This window comes from Anolis sagrei, chromosome 10 (genome assembly GCF_037176765.1).
Source record: "Anolis sagrei isolate rAnoSag1 chromosome 10, rAnoSag1.mat, whole genome shotgun sequence".
Lineage (NCBI taxonomy): Eukaryota > Metazoa > Chordata > Lepidosauria > Squamata > Dactyloidae > Anolis > Anolis sagrei.
Genome location: NC_090030.1, coordinates 32,870,246 through 32,888,124, shown reverse-complemented (window position 1 = coordinate 32,888,124; position 17,879 = coordinate 32,870,246). Strand labels below are relative to the sequence as shown.

Here is a 17,879-nt window from a genome sequence, read left to right as displayed (position 1 = left end):
ATAATATAATATAAAATATAATGTATAATATAATATAAAATATATAAAATAATATATAATAGAATATAAAATAATATAAAATATAAATATAATATGAAATATAATATAATATAAAATATTGTATATAATATAATACATTATAATGTATAAAATTAAAATATAAAATATAAAATAAATATAAAATAAAATATAATATAATATATACACACACATGTATATGTAATAAAGTCAGTGTTTGTATGTGTCCCAGCTTCCTAATTGGCTCCCACTTCCAAACAAAACAAACAATGCCTTTTCTCAAATAACCAGGGCACAACAATAAGGAAATAAAGAAAGAATGAGAATGAGGAAGTGCCTTGAGACAAAGAAAAAAATAAAATCAGGAGTCGAATGGGGATCGGAAGTGTGGAGCGCGAGGGAGTGGAGGAGGAGCCCTTTGACCAGCCAGGCAGGCAGGCAGGCAGGCGTAGGAGCGGCGCGCCGATGCCTGTGCGTGGCCACGCCCCTTTCTTGGCGCGCAGTCCGTATAGTGGCTGCCGGAGCGTGGCGGCTCTTCCGGGAAGATGTCTGTGGCGGGGCTGTGCCGGCGGGGCTGGGCCTGGGCGCCGGCCTTGCTGCTCGCCCTCCTCACCCTCTGGTCCTACTACGCCTACGTCGTCGAGCTCTGCCTCGGTGAGGGGAAGCCGAGAGCGGGGGGTGCGGCCTACACTCACCACAGGCCCATTCAATACTAGACCAGGGCCTAGGCCAGGCTTGGGCCTACTTGGGCCTTCTCTCTAGTAGTTTTGGACTCCAACTCCCATCATTCCTCACAGCCTCAGGCCCTTTCCTTTTCCCCCTCAGCCGCTTAAGCGGCTGAGGGGGAAAAGGAAGGGGCCTGAGGCTGTGAGGAATGATGGGAGTTGGAGTCCAAAACCCTTGGAAGGAAGGTCCAAGTAGGCCCAAGCCTGGCCTAGACTGCATCATTCTAGTGTAATCATTGAATGCTCAATCATAGTATATATATATATTCCATAATGATCACCTCCAAGGTCATGTGGCCGGCATCACCGCCTGGGCAGTACCTATTGATCTACTCACATTTGCATGTTTTCGAACTGCTAGGTTGGCAGAAGCTGGGGCTGACAGCAGAAGCTCACGCTGCTCCCTGGATTATATATATCTGAGTCACGTGATGGCTGAGAAGATACAAGTATACAAGTGAAGTAAATAATATCTGTACAATATATATATACACACACACACACACACAATATTATATTGTATTATATTATATTATATTGGAAAGTGCTGAGAGTGCCTTGGACTGCGAGAAGATCCAACCAGTCCATCCTCCAGGAAATAAAGCCCGACTGCTCACTGGAGGGAAAGATACTAGAGACAAAGTTGAAGTCCTTTGGCCACATCATGAGGAAAGCCTAGAGAAGGGAATGATGCTGGGCAAAGTGGAAGGCAAAAGGGAGAGGGGCCGACCAAGGGCAAGATGGATGGATGGCATCCTTGAAGTGACTGGACTGACCTTGAAGGAGCTGGGGGTGGTAACGGCCGACAGGGAGCTCTGGCGTAGGCTGGTCCATGAGGTCACGAAGAGTCGGAGACGACTGAACGAATGAACAACAACAATATACTATTGTGTGTGTATATATACATATATATACACACACAATATTGTGTGTATATATACTATTGTGTGTGTGTATATATATACACACACACACACAATATTGTGTGTATATATACTATTGTGTATGTGTGTGTATATATACACACACATAATATTGTGTGTATATATACTATTGTGTGTATATATACTGTTGTGTCTGTATATATATATACACACACACACAATATTGTGTGTATATATACTATTGTGTATGTGTGTGTATATATACACACACATAATATTGTGCGTATATATACTATTGTGTATGTGTGTGTGTATATATATATACACACACAATATTGTGCGTATATATACTATTGTGTATTTGTGTGTGTGTACACACACAATATTGCGTGTATATATACTATTGTGTGTGTATATATATATATACACACACAATATTGCGTGTATATATACTAGTGTGTGTGTGTGTATACTATTGTCTCTGTGTGAAACGATGAGACGATAGTGAATGGCTTCTGTAGTAATTGTTTATTAACTGTGTAATGTGTAGGCTGTTAATTGTTTTTATACTTAGCAATGGATTCTTGCTGCTGTTGTTTGTTGTACACCGCTGTGAGTCGCCTTCGGGCTGAGAACAGCGGTATATAAGTAAGGTAAATTTATAAATAATAAATATTGTCTCTCTGTGTGTGTATATACACACACAATATTGTGTGTATATATACTATTGTGTGTGTGTATATATATACACACACACACACACACAATATTGTGTGTATATATGCTATTGTGAGTGTGTGTGTTTATATACTATTGTGTGTGTATGTATATATACACACACTCACAATATTGTGTGTATATATACTATTGTGTGTGTGTGTGTGTGTGTATACACACACACAATATTGTGTGTATATATACTATTGTTTGTGTGTGTATATACACACACACAATATTGTCTGTATATATACTATTGTGTGTGTGTATATATACACACACACATTATTCATAGAATCATAGAATCAAAGAGTTGGAAGAGACCTCATGAGCCATCTAGTCCAACCCCCTGCCAAGAAGCAGGATTATTGCATTCAAATCACCCCTGACAGATGGCCATCCAGCCTCTGTTTCAAAGCTTCCAAAGAAGGAGCCTCCACCACACTCCGGGGCAGAGAGTTCCACTGCTGAATGGCTCTCACAGGAAATTCTTCCTCATGTTCAGATGGAATCTCCTCTCTTGTAGTTTGAAGCCATTGTTCCATTGCGTCCTAGTCTCCAGGGAAGCAGAAAACAAGCTTGCTCCCTCCTCCTCCCTGTGTTTTCCTCTCACATATTATTGTGTGTATATATACTATTGTGTGTGTGTGTGTGTGTGTGGGTTTGTGGGTGAAGCTCCTCTTTTGGAATACTGTGTCTAATTCTGGGCACCACAATTCAAGAGAGATATTGACAAGCTGGAATGTGTCCAGAGGAGGGCGACTAAAAAGATCAAGTGTCTGGAGAACAAGACCTAAGAGGAGCGGCTTAAGGAGCTGGGCATGTTCAGCCTTCAGAAGAGAAGGCTGAGAGGAGATATGAGAGCCATGTATAAATATGTGAGAGAAAGCCACAGGGAGGAGGAAGGGAGCAAGCTTCCTTTCTGCTTCCCTGGAGAATATATACTATTATTATACTTAAATGGTGATCATTATGAAATATAATATATGGCTGAAATATGGCTTCATTTAAGAGGTGAAAGCAGATAACAAGAACAATATCGGAAGTAACTCTCTCTTGCCTTGCTAAAATGGGTGTGTTATTTTCTCTTGCAGTGACATTGACCAACTCCTTGGAAAAAGGTGCGTTCATGGCCTTGGGTTGTACACTTTTTAAAATGGCTTAATGCATGCAGTGTCAAATAGTGTGTTTAAATGCCTTGTGTGTCTGAGGCGTGGGCCAAACAGGTCAATTGGGGAGCAGTGTTTCCCTTTCCATTGTGTAAGCTTTGCTCCAAATCTGCCTTCAAAGATTAAGGAAGAACGTGGCAAGGAGCAGGGCCATTGCTTAACTCAGAAGAACCCTCTTTTTCCCTCCTGCAGTGGCCTACCTTGCCGTGTTCCATGTGATCTTTGTGCTCTTCGTTTGGGCCTATTGGAAGTCTACCTTTACTCCTCCCCAGCAGCCGGACAAAAAGGTAACAGTCAGCAGACTTCTGGATTTAGTGACCTCGAACGTGGGTTTGGGGTGAAGCTCCTCTTTTGGAATATTGTGTCCAATTCTGGGCACCACAATTCAAGAGAGATATTGATAAGCTGGAATGTGTCCAGAGGAGGGTGACTAAAATGATCAAGGGTCTGGAGAACAAGCCCTGTGAGGAGCGGCTTAAAGAGCTGGGCATGTTTAGCCTGAAGAAGAGACATGCTTCAAGGCCTCTATCGGCAGTGTCCAACTGCTAGCATCTAGTAAATTCACAGATTCAGGTTTTCAGCCAAAATATCCAGAGACTTTAATCTTCATAGTTGCTATATATACAGTGTACAAACATGATACGCAAATCCACTTTCCTTGTATTTGCAAACAATCAGAGTAATCATATAGTCACATACAGAACATAGGCAGATACTCATATTGAATCACATAGGAAAGAGAAAGATGGATTCTTTCACCCTCCTTATATAGCCACCTCCTGATAGGTCAATAGTAAGGGACTCTGGCTGCTGCAACCCCTTTGCAATTCTCAGCCATTACCACGTTTCCTTAGGTATTGCATCATGGCATTCACAGTCATTACCCAGGTACTATCAATCAACCACATGTTCATCGAATAGTATTTTCTTATGATTAGAAATGCTGTGCCATACCTTCTTGTTGTTGTTGTTCATTCGTTCAGTCGTCTCCGACTCTTCGTGACCTCATGGACCAGCCCACGCCAGAGCTCCCTGTCGGCCGTCACCACCCCCAGCTCCTTCAAGGTCAGTCCAGTCACTTCAAGGATGCCATCCATCCATCTTGCCCTTGGTCGGCCCCTCTTCCTTTTGCCTTCCACTTTCCCCAGCATAATTGCCATACCTTCTGCTTGAGTAGATTTATATTATTTAAAGGTAAAGGTTTCCCTGACATTGTCTAGTCGCGTCCGACTGGATGGTGGTGCTCATCTCCATTTCTGAGCTGAAGAGTCGGCGTTGTCCATAGACACTCCAAGGTTGTGTGGCCACCATGACTGCATGGAGTGCCGTTACCTTCCTGCCAGGCAGTACCTCTTGATCTACTCACACTGGTAGAAGCTGGGGCTAACAGTGGGAGCTCACCCCACTCCCCGGATTCGAACCCTCAACCTTTCGGTCAGCAAGTTCAGCAGCTCAGTGGTTTAACCTGCTATGCCATCAGGGCCCCCCTAAGCCTACAGCACCCAGTTTTCGCAGACAGTGTCCCATCTAAGTACTAACCAGGCCCGACCCTGTTTATTTATTTAATTTATTTATTTACGACATTTATATGCCGCTCAGAGCGGCTTACAAGTAAAAAGTAAATACAAGATATTATATTATTATCATAGAACAATATTAATATTATATATTACATTGCACTATAATATAATAATTATATTATTATTATTATTATTAGTAGTAGTATATTGTATTACACATGACATGGAATGACTACAAAAAAGCCTTTGACTCACTCCTACACAGTTGGATCTGTCAGGATTAATTTAGTTATGTATGTGTTTTAAATGTGCTTCTTTGTATTTCCAAGATGGATTCCACTGTGTTTTAGAAATGCTGTGCAGAATGTTCATACCATGAGGCTGTGATTATGTAACCTTGAGAGAAGTAAGATAAGGTTTGCTCTTGCTGGGAAGAGAAGGGAGTAGCCAGTCTCAGCAAGAGAGAAGATAAGCAGATGTGAAGAGACTTTCGTTTTGATTACTTCCTGAATTGTAGCTCGCTGTAGTAAGAATTGTCTATTGAATGTGCTTAGTAAAACTTAGTTTCTTTTGTAACTAAAAGACTGCAGAGTCCTTATTTTGCAACACAGTGTCTGCTGATCTAGCAATCCTTCTGCTGTGCACCGCCAAACTCTGACAGGATCATCAAGTGCCTAGACACCATCGGGATTTGTAAAAACGTTGGCAGTTTTATTTAATATATGATGAAGCACTGGAAAACTGAACTGTTTGTTGGAAATATAACATATATAATAATATCATTTTATTGCTACTACTAGTATATTGTATTACATTATAATATTATCAATATTATATGTATATACAATATATTATATTATATTATATTATATTATATTATATTATAAGCACAGTGCAGGAGACTGCCTTCCTGGTCCCTCTCTTCACTCTGATCTCAGAGCAGCTGTTGGTGTTGAGCTTCTGAGATCAGATGGGCGTATTCAGGGTGGTATGGCTGTAGTTACATTATTCAGTTGTATCAATATCTAAGCCAACTCTTACCTGGTTGTTAGGAATTGCAGGAGTTGGAAGTCCAATATACCTGGAAGGCTGAAGTTTGCCCATGCCTGGTCTAGTCACTGTGCTCTTATTGATGCAGCCTAGGATCGTATCGGCCGTGTCACGCTTACTGTCCCTCTGCTTCTCTTCCGCTCCCAGTTCCACATGTCCTACGCCGACAAGGAACGCTACGAGAATGAAGAGAGGCCTGAGGGGCAGAGGCAGATCCTGGCTGAAATGGCGCGGAAATTGCCGGTGTCAACACGCACGGGGAGCGGAGGTCAGTCCTGCCAGTGGCTTGGAAACCGAACCTTTGTCTGGTACCACAAGTTAGCATTCTGATATGTTTGTCAGGAAATTGTAATTATAGATATATGTACTCTCCTACCCTGTAGACCTGCGCTTGACTATTGCATTCCACCTTATGCTCGCTCATGCTCCAAGCATGCTCCTATCTCTCCTTCCAGATTCTCTTCCCTTTTTCTTTCTGTCTAAGTTTCTTTCTTTTTTTTTGGGGGGGGGGGGGGGACGGAAAGAAAATTTGAATTAGTATTTTGTGTTTTAGCTTTATAATAATAATAATAATAATAATAATAATAATAATAAAAATAATAATAAGCACCGGCATTGTGGCGCAGTAGGCTGAGTGTCAGCTGCATTAAGATCACTCTGACCAAAAAGGTCATGAGTTCGAAGCCAGCCCGGGTTGGAATGGGTTTCCAACCAATTGTGTGTAGCCTGTTGTTGACCTTTGCAACCCGAAAGACAGTTGCATCTGTCAAGTAGGAAAATAAGGTACCACCTTAAAGTGTGGGGAGGCTAAATTAACTGATTTATGAGGCCATAAAGAAGACGCCATACAACTCTTTCTTCCTGCCCCCACTCCACCACCATGGTGTCTCTGCCTCCCAGCCCCGCCAAGCCTCACGAGAGTTATCTTGCAGGAGAAGAGGCGCTTCTCGCGAGGCCTGGCCAGGAAGGAGGAGAGTGGCCTGAGCAGCACGGGAGGTCCTTCTGCTCAGGCTGCTCTCCTTCCTGGTCAGGCCTTACGAGAAACCTGAGCAGCAGAGTCGTCTTAAACGGCGAGTATATCCCCAATTCTATTTTGTATGTTAAAGTTGGGGGGGTCATCTTATAGCCCCAGTCGTGTAATACCCCGGAATATACGGTGGTTTTGGTTACATCTTTGCAAAAAAATCTAATAGGTTGCAAGAAGATAAAAAAGGTGTGGATTGTTGGGACAACACCTCCCAACAAAGGATTCCCCCATTCAGGAATCAGCTAGGCTTTGCAGCTGCAAGGCCATTTGGTGCTAATCAAGGTGGCCAGTGGAAACATTCACACTTGCCTCAAGCAGACAAGAGTTCTTTCTCCCACCCTGGAGATTCCACAGATATATAAACCTCCCTTGCCTAGTTTCTAACAGACTTCATGTTGGGGATTCCTCATCTTTGGAAGAGGAAGGGGAGCAGGGAAGTGCTCAGGAATTGGAGGGAGAAAATGAATCAGACAATGAGGGTTTGAAAGTGCCCACATTTCTAGAGAGATGAAGAGAGACAGAGCACAGACGCTGGCAGGCAGAATAGCTGCTAAAAACGCTGAGCTAATTGGGAGACGCCCTAGCATCTCCTGCTATAAATCAGAGGCAGGATTAGTCAGCTTTCGCTGGTAACGACGACCCTGATACTGCTGTTTTCACTCCAACGGAATCTATTTCGTGTCTGCTGCTAAGGACTCAGTTTATTGTCTGTTGTCTGATGGAAGACTGGTGTTTCTTTGAGGATCTTTTATGAGATTATTATTATTATTATTATTATTGTATTTTTGTTGTGTTTTACTGATGTATTTGGGCTCGGCCTCTTGTAAGCTGCACCAAGTCCTTTGGGAGATAGTAGCGGGGTATAAATAAAGGTTTATTATTATTATTATTATTATTGTTATTGTTATTGTTATTATTATTATTATTATTATTATTATCTTCCAAGAGACTTGAATTTGTGTCTGGATTAAGACTTCCTTGCTTTCTTTTGCACTTTTCAATTGGATTTTCTTATCCTTTGTGTTTGTTGAAGTAAAGCATTTTTCTTTTACTTTCAATATTGTCTAAAGGCTGTTTTTGAGGGGCAATTCAGGATACTTCACAACCTCTAAGGATGCCTGTCATAGATGTGGGTGAAATGTAAGGAGACAATGCTTCTGGAACATGGCCAGACAGCCCGGAAAACTCATAGCAACCTGGACTCTGAAATGCCTGAGTAATCCTTGCAATAGACTGATATGGTGGGACAATGCTGGGAAAGCAGGGACTTCTGCTTGTTTAGAGAGCCCAGTTTTATCTCTTGCGTAGCGGGCATTGCTCACAAAGGCCACCGTCTGTTTCTTTCCAGCGATCCGCTTCTGCGACAGATGCCAGCTCATCAAACCAGACCGATGCCATCACTGTTCCATTTGTGCCATGTAAGTTTATGGGGATGATGGATACTCATGGTCCCCCCTAATGCCGTTTTGTCCCCCTTGGATGCCCCCAGGGTCCTGTTGCACTGCAGAGCAGGAAACAGGGCCCTCTTGTCATTAATACACCACACCTTGGTTTAGGAAAAATAAAATCCTTTTTATTGAATTATGAATATAAAATAGTTTGAAGTCCAAAGGTAAAAAAGCCAAAATGAAAACAGCAAATAGCAATGTCCAGAAAGCTTGCAGAAAATCCAAAGCAAAATGATCTTGACAGATTAGAGAGATGGGCCAAAACTAACAAAATGAAGTTCAACGGGGATACTCCACTTTGGCAGGAAAAACTAAATGCAAAGATACAAAATGGGGGACGCCTCGCTCAAGAGCAGTATGTGTGAAAAAGATCTTGGGGTTCTTGTGGACAACAAGTTAAACATGAGCCAGGAATGTGATATGGCGGCAAAAAAGCCAATGGGATGTTGGCCTGCATCAATAGGAGCATAGTGTCAAGATCTAGGGAAGTCATGCTCCCCATGCTCTATTCCGCTTTGGTTAGACCACTTTACCTGGAATATTGTGTCCAATTCTGGGCACCACAATTCAAGAGAAATGTTGACAAGCTGGAATGTGTCCAGAGGAGGGTGACTCAAATGATCAAGGGTCTGGAGAACAAGTCCTATGAGGAGCGGCTTAAGGAGTTGGGCATGTTTAGCCTGAAGAAGAGAAGGCTGAGAGGAGATATGATGAGAGCCATGTATCAATATGTGAGAGGAAGCCACAGGGAGGAGGGAGTAAGCTTGTTTTCTGCTTCCATGGAGACTAGGATGCAATGGAACAATGGCTTCAAACTACAAGAGAGGAGATTCCATCTGAACATGAGGAAGAACGTCCTTGACTGTGAGAGCCGTTTAGCAGTGGAACTCTCTGCCCTGGAGTGTGGTGGAGGCTCCTTCTTTGGAAGCTTTTAAGCAGAGGCTGGATGGCCATCTGTCAGGGGTGATTTGAATGCAATATTCCTGCTTCTTGGCAGAATGGGGTTGGACTGGATGGCTAAGGAGGTCCCTTCCTACTCTTTGATTCTATGATTCTATGTCCAAACAACTCTCAATAGAAATCCATGAACAGATTAGCACCAGCTAATTCTCACTTGAAGCCAGAAATTCCCTTGGAGACCAGACCACTGGAAACTGGAAAACCCAGGAGGTTTGTACTTGATTCTAAACGATTCTTAGTCTGAGAAAATCCCCCTCACGGACACTCTTAAATCCTAAAAACTCATTCTGGTTAACTCTGATCTTTGGTTTCAGTTGTCTGATTCTCCCGGACCTACGTAAACATTGAGCCTCCCTGTGGTTCTGGCTTATCTCCAAACTGCGGCTGTTATCATTGACCCGACGAGGTGTCAAGTTATCTTGCAAGCTCGGACCAAGAGGAGAAGGGAGTGAATTTTCTTCTCTCGGTCTGACAGCAACTTTCTCATGAGAACTGGGCTTTCCCCCTGAAGCCTCTAAATCAAAGCCTGTAGGGTTTTTACTGCCCAAAGTGTTTCCATCTTGAGCCTCGTCCTCATTGATCCCTTCAGCCTCACTATCCAAACTTGGCCCATCAACATTAGCTTTAAACTGGCTCCCCTCCTTTCTTCACAACCGTGGACAGCGAGTGGAGAGGGGAGGCCTGGTCTCTGAGAGGTCCCCTCTCTCTCTCTTGTGGGGTTCCTCAGGGGGCCATTCTCTCCCCTCTGTTGTTTAACATCTCTATGCGACCACTTGCTCAGCTGGTTCGAGGTTTTGAGATGGAGTGTGACCAGTATGCCGATGACACTCAGCTGGTGCTGAAGATGGAAGGCCGTCCGGACTCTGTACCCGATTGTTTCCATCAGTGCCTCGAGGCCGTGACTGGATGGTTGCGTGCCAGCAGGTTGAGGGTGAATCCAGCAAAGACGGAGATCCTATGGCTGGGTCAACCGGGCAGTGGGGACATCCAGCTGCCTACCCTGGATGGCGAGGTGCTATGCCCGTCATCATTGGTCAAGAGTCTGGGAGTCCTTGTGGACCTCTGCTGAGGATGGAGGCCCAGGTCTCTCTCCGCCGTGAGCAGAACCGCCTTCTTTCACCTGCAGCAGGCTAGACGGCTGGCCCCCTCCCTGTCCAGGGACGACCTCGCTACGGTGATCCAGGCCATGGTCATCCCAAGACTGGACTACTGTAACGCCCTCTACATTGGCCTTCCTCTGTCGGTGATCCGGAAGCTCAAGTTGGTACAAAATGCAGCTGCTCGGCTTCTTGCGGGAATTCTGATGAGATGCCACATAACACCAATCTTACTGCATTGGTTACCAATTGAGCACCGGATCACTTTCAAAGGGATGGTACTCACCTTGAAGGCCTTGCATGATCTGGGGCCGATGTACCTGAGGGACCGCCTCACCCCCTCCCAACCCCAGAGATCCCTCCATTCTGAGGACCACGATTTGTTGGAAGTGTCAAGACCTTGCGTCTAACAGCAACCAGGCGCAGAGCCTTCACAGCAGTGGCACCATCACTCTGGAATACTCTGCCACCTGAAGTCCGTGCCTTGCGGGACTTATCAGCTTTCCGCAGGGCATGTAAGACATATCTGTTTCGACAGGCCTTTGATCTTTGATATTGTTGTTTTTAAATTGTTTTAAATTGTGTTAGATTTTAGCCTGTTCTTGTAAGCCGCTCCGAGTCCCAGGGGAGTGGCGGCATAGACGTCGGAATAATAAATAAATAAAATAAAAATAAAATCATCATTAGGCAATACAATCAGAGATTCAGACTCAGGTTCACACACAGGCTGAGTCCCAACAGGTCCCCTCACATTGAGCTGCTTGTCATAACTCTGAGACAACACAAAGGCACACAATACCGTACCGTCCTGTTGCACACAGGATGGTTGTGTGGCCCAGAAAGGCTGTGGACCTTCGTTTTGTTATTTACTTTATTTACTATTTGTGTGGCACCCCGTTTAAAACCCCATTTTCCTTCTTACAGGTGCGTATTAAAAATGGACCACCATTGTCCTTGGTGAGTTTGGGTTTCCTTTTTAATTGTGCTGATGGATTGTTGTTCTTGTTGTTGTTCAGCTAAAGAGATCCACACTTGGTAACCTTTCTTCCCTAGAGGAATCACTCCAGTCCTCATTTACTGTTTTTGAGCAGTTCTGCCATTTGTATACAATATTTTTCTTGAGAATATTCTCAAGCTGTCCTTTGGGGTGCATTGAGTAGGTCTTGTTGTGCAAGTGGGCTTATTGACAAAAGACCCTCCTCATAAATGCACAGCAGAGTAACTTATTAGCAGCAGCATGACACAGCACCAGTTGCCCAAAGTGATAAAAAAAACAAAAACATACAGACTAATGTTATCTCTTCCTTTGGAGGCTTTTCTTTGTAGTAAAATCTAGATAAATAAAAATGTAATGCTCGCTTGTTTTAGAGGTATCTAATTTCTCTAATTACATCTCAAGCTGTTTTCAAGCTGCTTAGGTCAACAGTAAGCTGGGCTGACAGTCGGCATTTCACGCTGACTCGGGGCTTCAAACTAGCAAACTTTCGGTGAATAGATCTTATCATTGTGGTGATTTACCAGCTGTGCTAAAGCCCAGCCCTCTCATTGCACTATTTACAAGATCAAGTTTTCCATAACACAAATAAGCACATACATAGTAGCTTTACACAAAGCAGCCTTCACACTGGAGCTTTCTCACACGAGGCTTCTCTCACACAGAGGTTTACCTCATACTCCTCAGGATGACACTAGCTTTGGCCTGCTGACTCTAACAGGCTTCAGCCTACTAACTCTTTCAGTGCTTGACTCACACTTTTGAAATCAAAAAATACCTGTTCAATTGCTTCCAGTTCTTTTTTTTAAAAGAAATTTTATTAAATTTTATATAGAATACAACGAAAGAGTGAGAACAATAAAATATAGGAAAGTAAAGAAAGAAAAAGAAAGGGAGAGGCCAATAAAGTAAAAAATAAAAAGAACATCCTCTTATTTTATATTCATATTTACCAACTTTGGCTCCCTGTATCATTTGGTCTTCTCTTATTGCCTTCATTAATGGTTCTAATGCCATTATAAATATCAGTGGAGACAGGGGACATCCCTGTCTAGTTCCCTTCAGTATGTCAAACTCTTCCGTCGTTTGACCATTTATTCTTAGTTTAGCCTTTTGTAGATCATATATCGCTTTTATTGCATTAGAAAATTTATCTCCCATGTCCAATTCTTGTATTAGAGTCTTAAAAAAAATCCCAATTTAGATTATCAAAAGCCTTCTCTGTGTCCAAGGCTAGTATGGCAAATTCTTTTTCATGATTCTGTTCATAATATTCTATTAAAACCAATACCAGCCTTATATTGTCCTTCATAAATCTATTTAGTAAATAGATTTACCAGTACATTGGTCTTCTTCAATCCAGTTTCTTAAGACATTTTTTACTCTCTCCGCCAATATGTTCGCCAAAATCTTATAATCAGTATTCAATAAAGAAATTGGTCTGTAATTTTTAATCTCCGTCTCGCAGGTTCCTTCTTTATGAGTCAGTACTATTTCTGCCTACGTCCAAGTTTCCGGAATTTTCTGCGTAGTCATCACTTCATTTAATACCTTTTTTTTTGCTTCCAGTTCTTTTGTGCTGAACCCACTTTTTCTTTTATCCTTTGCTCTCCAGGGTGAACAACTGCATTGGATTTTCTAATTACAAATTCTTCCTGCTGTTTCTAGCCTACACGCTGTTGTACTGCATGTTCATTGCTGCCACGGTCTTCAAGTATTTCCTCAAGTACTGGACGGTAAGTGTGGGGATAGGGCCCTTTCCCCCATCTTTCCACTGCTCCAAAGGAAAATGCCTCTTAGCGTTTCAAAGATATTGAAAATAGTGCAAAATACCCCAAATCCTTCCGTTGTATATTATATATTACATGTAATATTGTAGTATAGTGGGACAGAACAGTATAGTAATATATAATGCTAATAATTTGCTATGCTAATAATACAATATAATATATTACATGTGCATATAATATTAATCATAATATTGTAATGCAATATAATAATAATACAATATAATAATATAATTATTATATATTCTATATTATGTGTAATATTACCAATAATATTCCAGTATAGTGGTATCATAATATTGTAATACAATGTTATTTATTTATTTATATCATTTTTCCCTGCCCATATCAGCCCAAAGGAGACTCAGGGCTAATAATAATAATAATACAATATAATACTAATAATAAAATATAAGAATATAATTATTATATATTGTATATTGCATGTAATATTACCAATAATATTGCAGTATAGTGGTATAGTACAATATAGTCATATATAATGCTAATATTGTGCTATGCTAATAATATATATATATATATATATATAATATTGTATATATATATATATATACAATATATAATAATATATAATATATATATATAATATATATATTATTATATATTGTATGGGCCTATAATATTGATCATAATATTGTAATACAATATAATAATAATAATACAATATAATAATTGTATATTATATATGACATGTAATATTACCAATAATATTGCAGTATAATTGTATCATAATATTGTAATACAATATAATACTAATAATAATACAATATAATAATTGTATATTATATATTACATGTAATATTGCTAATAATATTGCAGTATAGTGGTATAGTACAATATAGTCATATTTAATACTAATATTGTGCAATGCTGAGAATATAATATATTTCATGTACATATAATATTAATCATAATATCATAATACAATATAATACTAATAATACAATATAATGATTGTACATTATATATTACATGTAATATTACTAAATATTGCAGTATAGTGGTATAGTACAATATAGTCATATATAATGCTGTTATTGTGCTATGCTAATAATATGATATATATTGTATGGACATATAATATTGATCATAATATTGTAATACAATATAATAATAATACAATATAATAATTGTATATTATATATAACATGTAATGTTACTAATAATATTGCAGTATAGTACAATATACTAATATATAATGCTATTGATCATTGATATATTAATATTGATCATAATATTATAATACAATATACTAATAATAATACAATATAATAATTGTATCTTATATATTACATGTAATATTACTAATAATATTGCAGTATAGTGGTATAGTACAATATAATCGTATATAATACTAATATTGTGTTATGCTAATAATATAATATATATTGTATGGACATATAATATTGATCATAATATTGTAATACAATATAATAATACAATTTAGTAGTAATAATAACAACAATATAATACTAATAATAATACAATATAATAATTCTATATTATATATTACATGTAATATTGCTAATAATATTGCAGCATAGTGGTTTAATAATAGAGGAGCCCATCCTGAACCATAGCGTTGCCTGGCTGCAATGGCTGCCCTAATATTTGGGATGTTCATCCTCCATGTCTCCCCTCTTCTGCCCTTTCCTTTCAGGGGGAACTGAGTGGGGGCCGCTCCAAGTTCCACGTCCTTTTCCTTCTCATCGTATCGGTCATGTTCTTCGTCACCCTCACCTTCCTCTTCGGCTACCATTGCTGGCTCGTCAGCCAAAACCAGTCCACGTTGGGTAAGAGCCTTCAACAAAGGGAATTAATTCATAGTTCTGAAGGGATTAATTCACACCCGGCACGCATTCTGGGGTTGGTGGGCAGATCATAGAATCCAGTCCATTTTAAAAACATAAATTTTCAAATTATTTCATTTTACTCTTAGTACCATGTACCATATATACTCGAGTATAAGCCGACCCAAATATAAGCCGAAGCACCCAATTTTATCACAAAAAACTGGGAAAACGTATTGACTCGAGTATAAGCCGAGGGTGGGAAATGCATCCACTATGGGTCAATTTCAAAATAGAAATAGATAACAATAAAATTGCATTAACTGAGGCATCAATAGGCTAAATATTTCTGAATATTTACATAAAACTGTAATTTAAGATAAGACTACAACTCTTATTAAACCATTATTCTAACCTCCTTCAATGTAAATGTACTTATTATTAAAAGAATAAAAATAATAGATTAAAATAATGAAAATGCAATAAAAACAGTAATTGAGTCAAATAATGTAGTAATAATAGGGTAAAATACTGTAAACTTAATAATAATAATAATAATAATAATAATAATAAATAGATTAAAATAATACATGTAATAATAATAATAATATTAATAATGTATTGTTGAAGGCTTTCATGGCTGGAATCACTAGGTTCTTGTGGGTTTTTCCGGGCTATATGGCCATGTTCTAGAGGCATTTTCACCTGACGTTTCGCCTGCATCTATGGTAAGCATCCTCAGAGGTCACCTCACTACCTCTGAGGATGCTTGCCATAGATGCAGGCGAAACGTCAGGAGAAAGTGCCTCTAGAACATGGCCATATAGCCCGAAAAAACCCACAAGAACCTAATAATAATAATAATAATAATAATAATAATAATAATAGGGTAAAATACCATAAATATAATAATAATAGAGCAAAATAATAAATAGAATAATAATACAGCAAAATAATGTAAATATAATAATAATAGAGTAAAATAATAGATGTAATAAAATAATACTAATAACAGAGTAAAAGAATAAATAAACTTGACTCGAGTATAAGCCGAGGGGAGCCTTTTCAGGCTAAAAAAGGAGCTGAAAAACTAGGCTTATACTCGAGTATATACAGTATTTTAAGATTTGCGTATTATAGAAATATGTTTAATATATGCATTTCGCTGTATGTATTTATGGTGTGTTGTGCCCCACCTTGAGCCATGAGGAGAGGTGGGTAACAAACTCAACAATTATTTTATTGTTGTTATAATAATTATCGTTGTTGTCATAGAATCATAGAGTTGGAAGAGACCACGTGGGCTCTCTAGTCCAACCCCTTTGGCCATCCAGGAAAAGCACAATCAAAGCACCCCCGACAGATGGCCATCCAGCCTCTGTTTGAAAGTTTCCAAGGAAGGAGCTTCCACCAGACTCTGAGGCAGGGAGTTCCAGTGCTCAACAACTCGTACGGTCAGGAAGTTCTTCCTTTTTTTAAAAAAATATTTTTATTGAGTTTTAAATCCAATAAAAGAAAAAAGAGAGATCCCGATGGTGTCTAGGCACTTGATGATCCAACTGTGTGGGAGTGAGTCAAAGGCTTTTTGACTCAACTACAGATCCCGATGGTGTCTAGGCACTTGATGATCCAACTGTGTGGGAGTGAGTCAAAGGCTTTTTTGTAGTCAATCCACATCATGTGAAGATTGGTTTTAGCAGGTCCAAAATGATGCTTGTGTCCACCAAGAACCCAGAAAAAGGGCATTATTATTATTATTATTATTATTATTATTATTATTTAAAACTTTTATATCCCGATCTTCTCTACCTCCGTAGAGGGACTCAGACCGGCTTACAGCAAGGATTCAATGCTAATAATACAAACTAAAACATCATATAACAATACAAGGGTACAACGAGCCTCCCTGAAAAAAATCCTCTTCTGATGTTGTTGTTGTTGTTGTTATTATTATTATTAAAACTGGCTTAAGACAATGTATAGGTGGTACATCACCCCTCAAAGGTTGTCAGTTTGTTACAAAAACACTTCAAACAATTGTTGGAAACAAGTGGGCACTTTTTTTCACAGCTGGTGGACCTGTGATAAATGTGGCAATTCAGAGTAAGCTTCACCTTGCTTCCAAACACCACCACACAAAAGCTGTAGTTTTATAGTTTATTGAGGAAAAAATCCAAGTCAAAATAAAGAATAAGCATTGCAAAGTTCCAACGATTAAGGTTAAATGCAGAATATAGTTCCAAAGCTCTTCAGGTAAAAGCAAGAGACATAATCCTATTGGCAGAGCTCAAACCAGAGTCCCAGGTACAAGCAATGAAACAATTGCCCCATGAATCACAATGCAAGAAATCCCAAGTGTATTGCTTTCCAGGCTAAGGTTATTCCATGAAGCTTCCAGGCTAATAAGCTACGTTGAACTGACACTTTCCCTTGGTTTGCAAGAAGCCTAAATACCTTTCTAACATGAAAACATTACATGAAATCATTGCAATGACCTTTCACCGAGCTGGCTTCTCGTCTGCTGGCTAGGTGAGAACTCCGCCTGACCCACAAGTCAAGACAAGCTTGCCAGGTCAAGTCACTTTCAAGCTTTCAGTACTTTCAGTATCAGCGTGGGAAGGAGGCAAATGCCTCCCCACCTGTTCGCTATCTCCTTCGTTAAAATTCTTTTC

The 17,879-nt window shown here is 39.7% G+C and overlaps 1 protein-coding gene across 1 annotated transcript in view; it reads left to right on the top strand.

Annotated features, from left to right (window-relative positions):
* The first annotated feature begins 522 nt into the window (after nt 1-522).
* The window catches only part of ZDHHC15 (zinc finger DHHC-type palmitoyltransferase 15), a 30,217-nt gene continuing 12,860 nt past the window's right edge, over nt 523-17,879 (top strand). The window contains exons 1-8 of the mRNA XM_060756486.2: nt 523-672; nt 3,439-3,465; nt 3,706-3,800; nt 6,231-6,351; nt 8,459-8,528; nt 11,540-11,572; nt 13,225-13,345; nt 15,078-15,210. Of these exons, the coding sequence (XP_060612469.2) occupies nt 564-672; nt 3,439-3,465; nt 3,706-3,800; nt 6,231-6,351; nt 8,459-8,528; nt 11,540-11,572; nt 13,225-13,345; nt 15,078-15,210 (709 nt within the window). The 5' untranslated portion in view covers nt 523-563. The remainder of the gene's footprint in view (nt 673-3,438; nt 3,466-3,705; nt 3,801-6,230; nt 6,352-8,458; nt 8,529-11,539; nt 11,573-13,224; nt 13,346-15,077; nt 15,211-17,879) is intronic.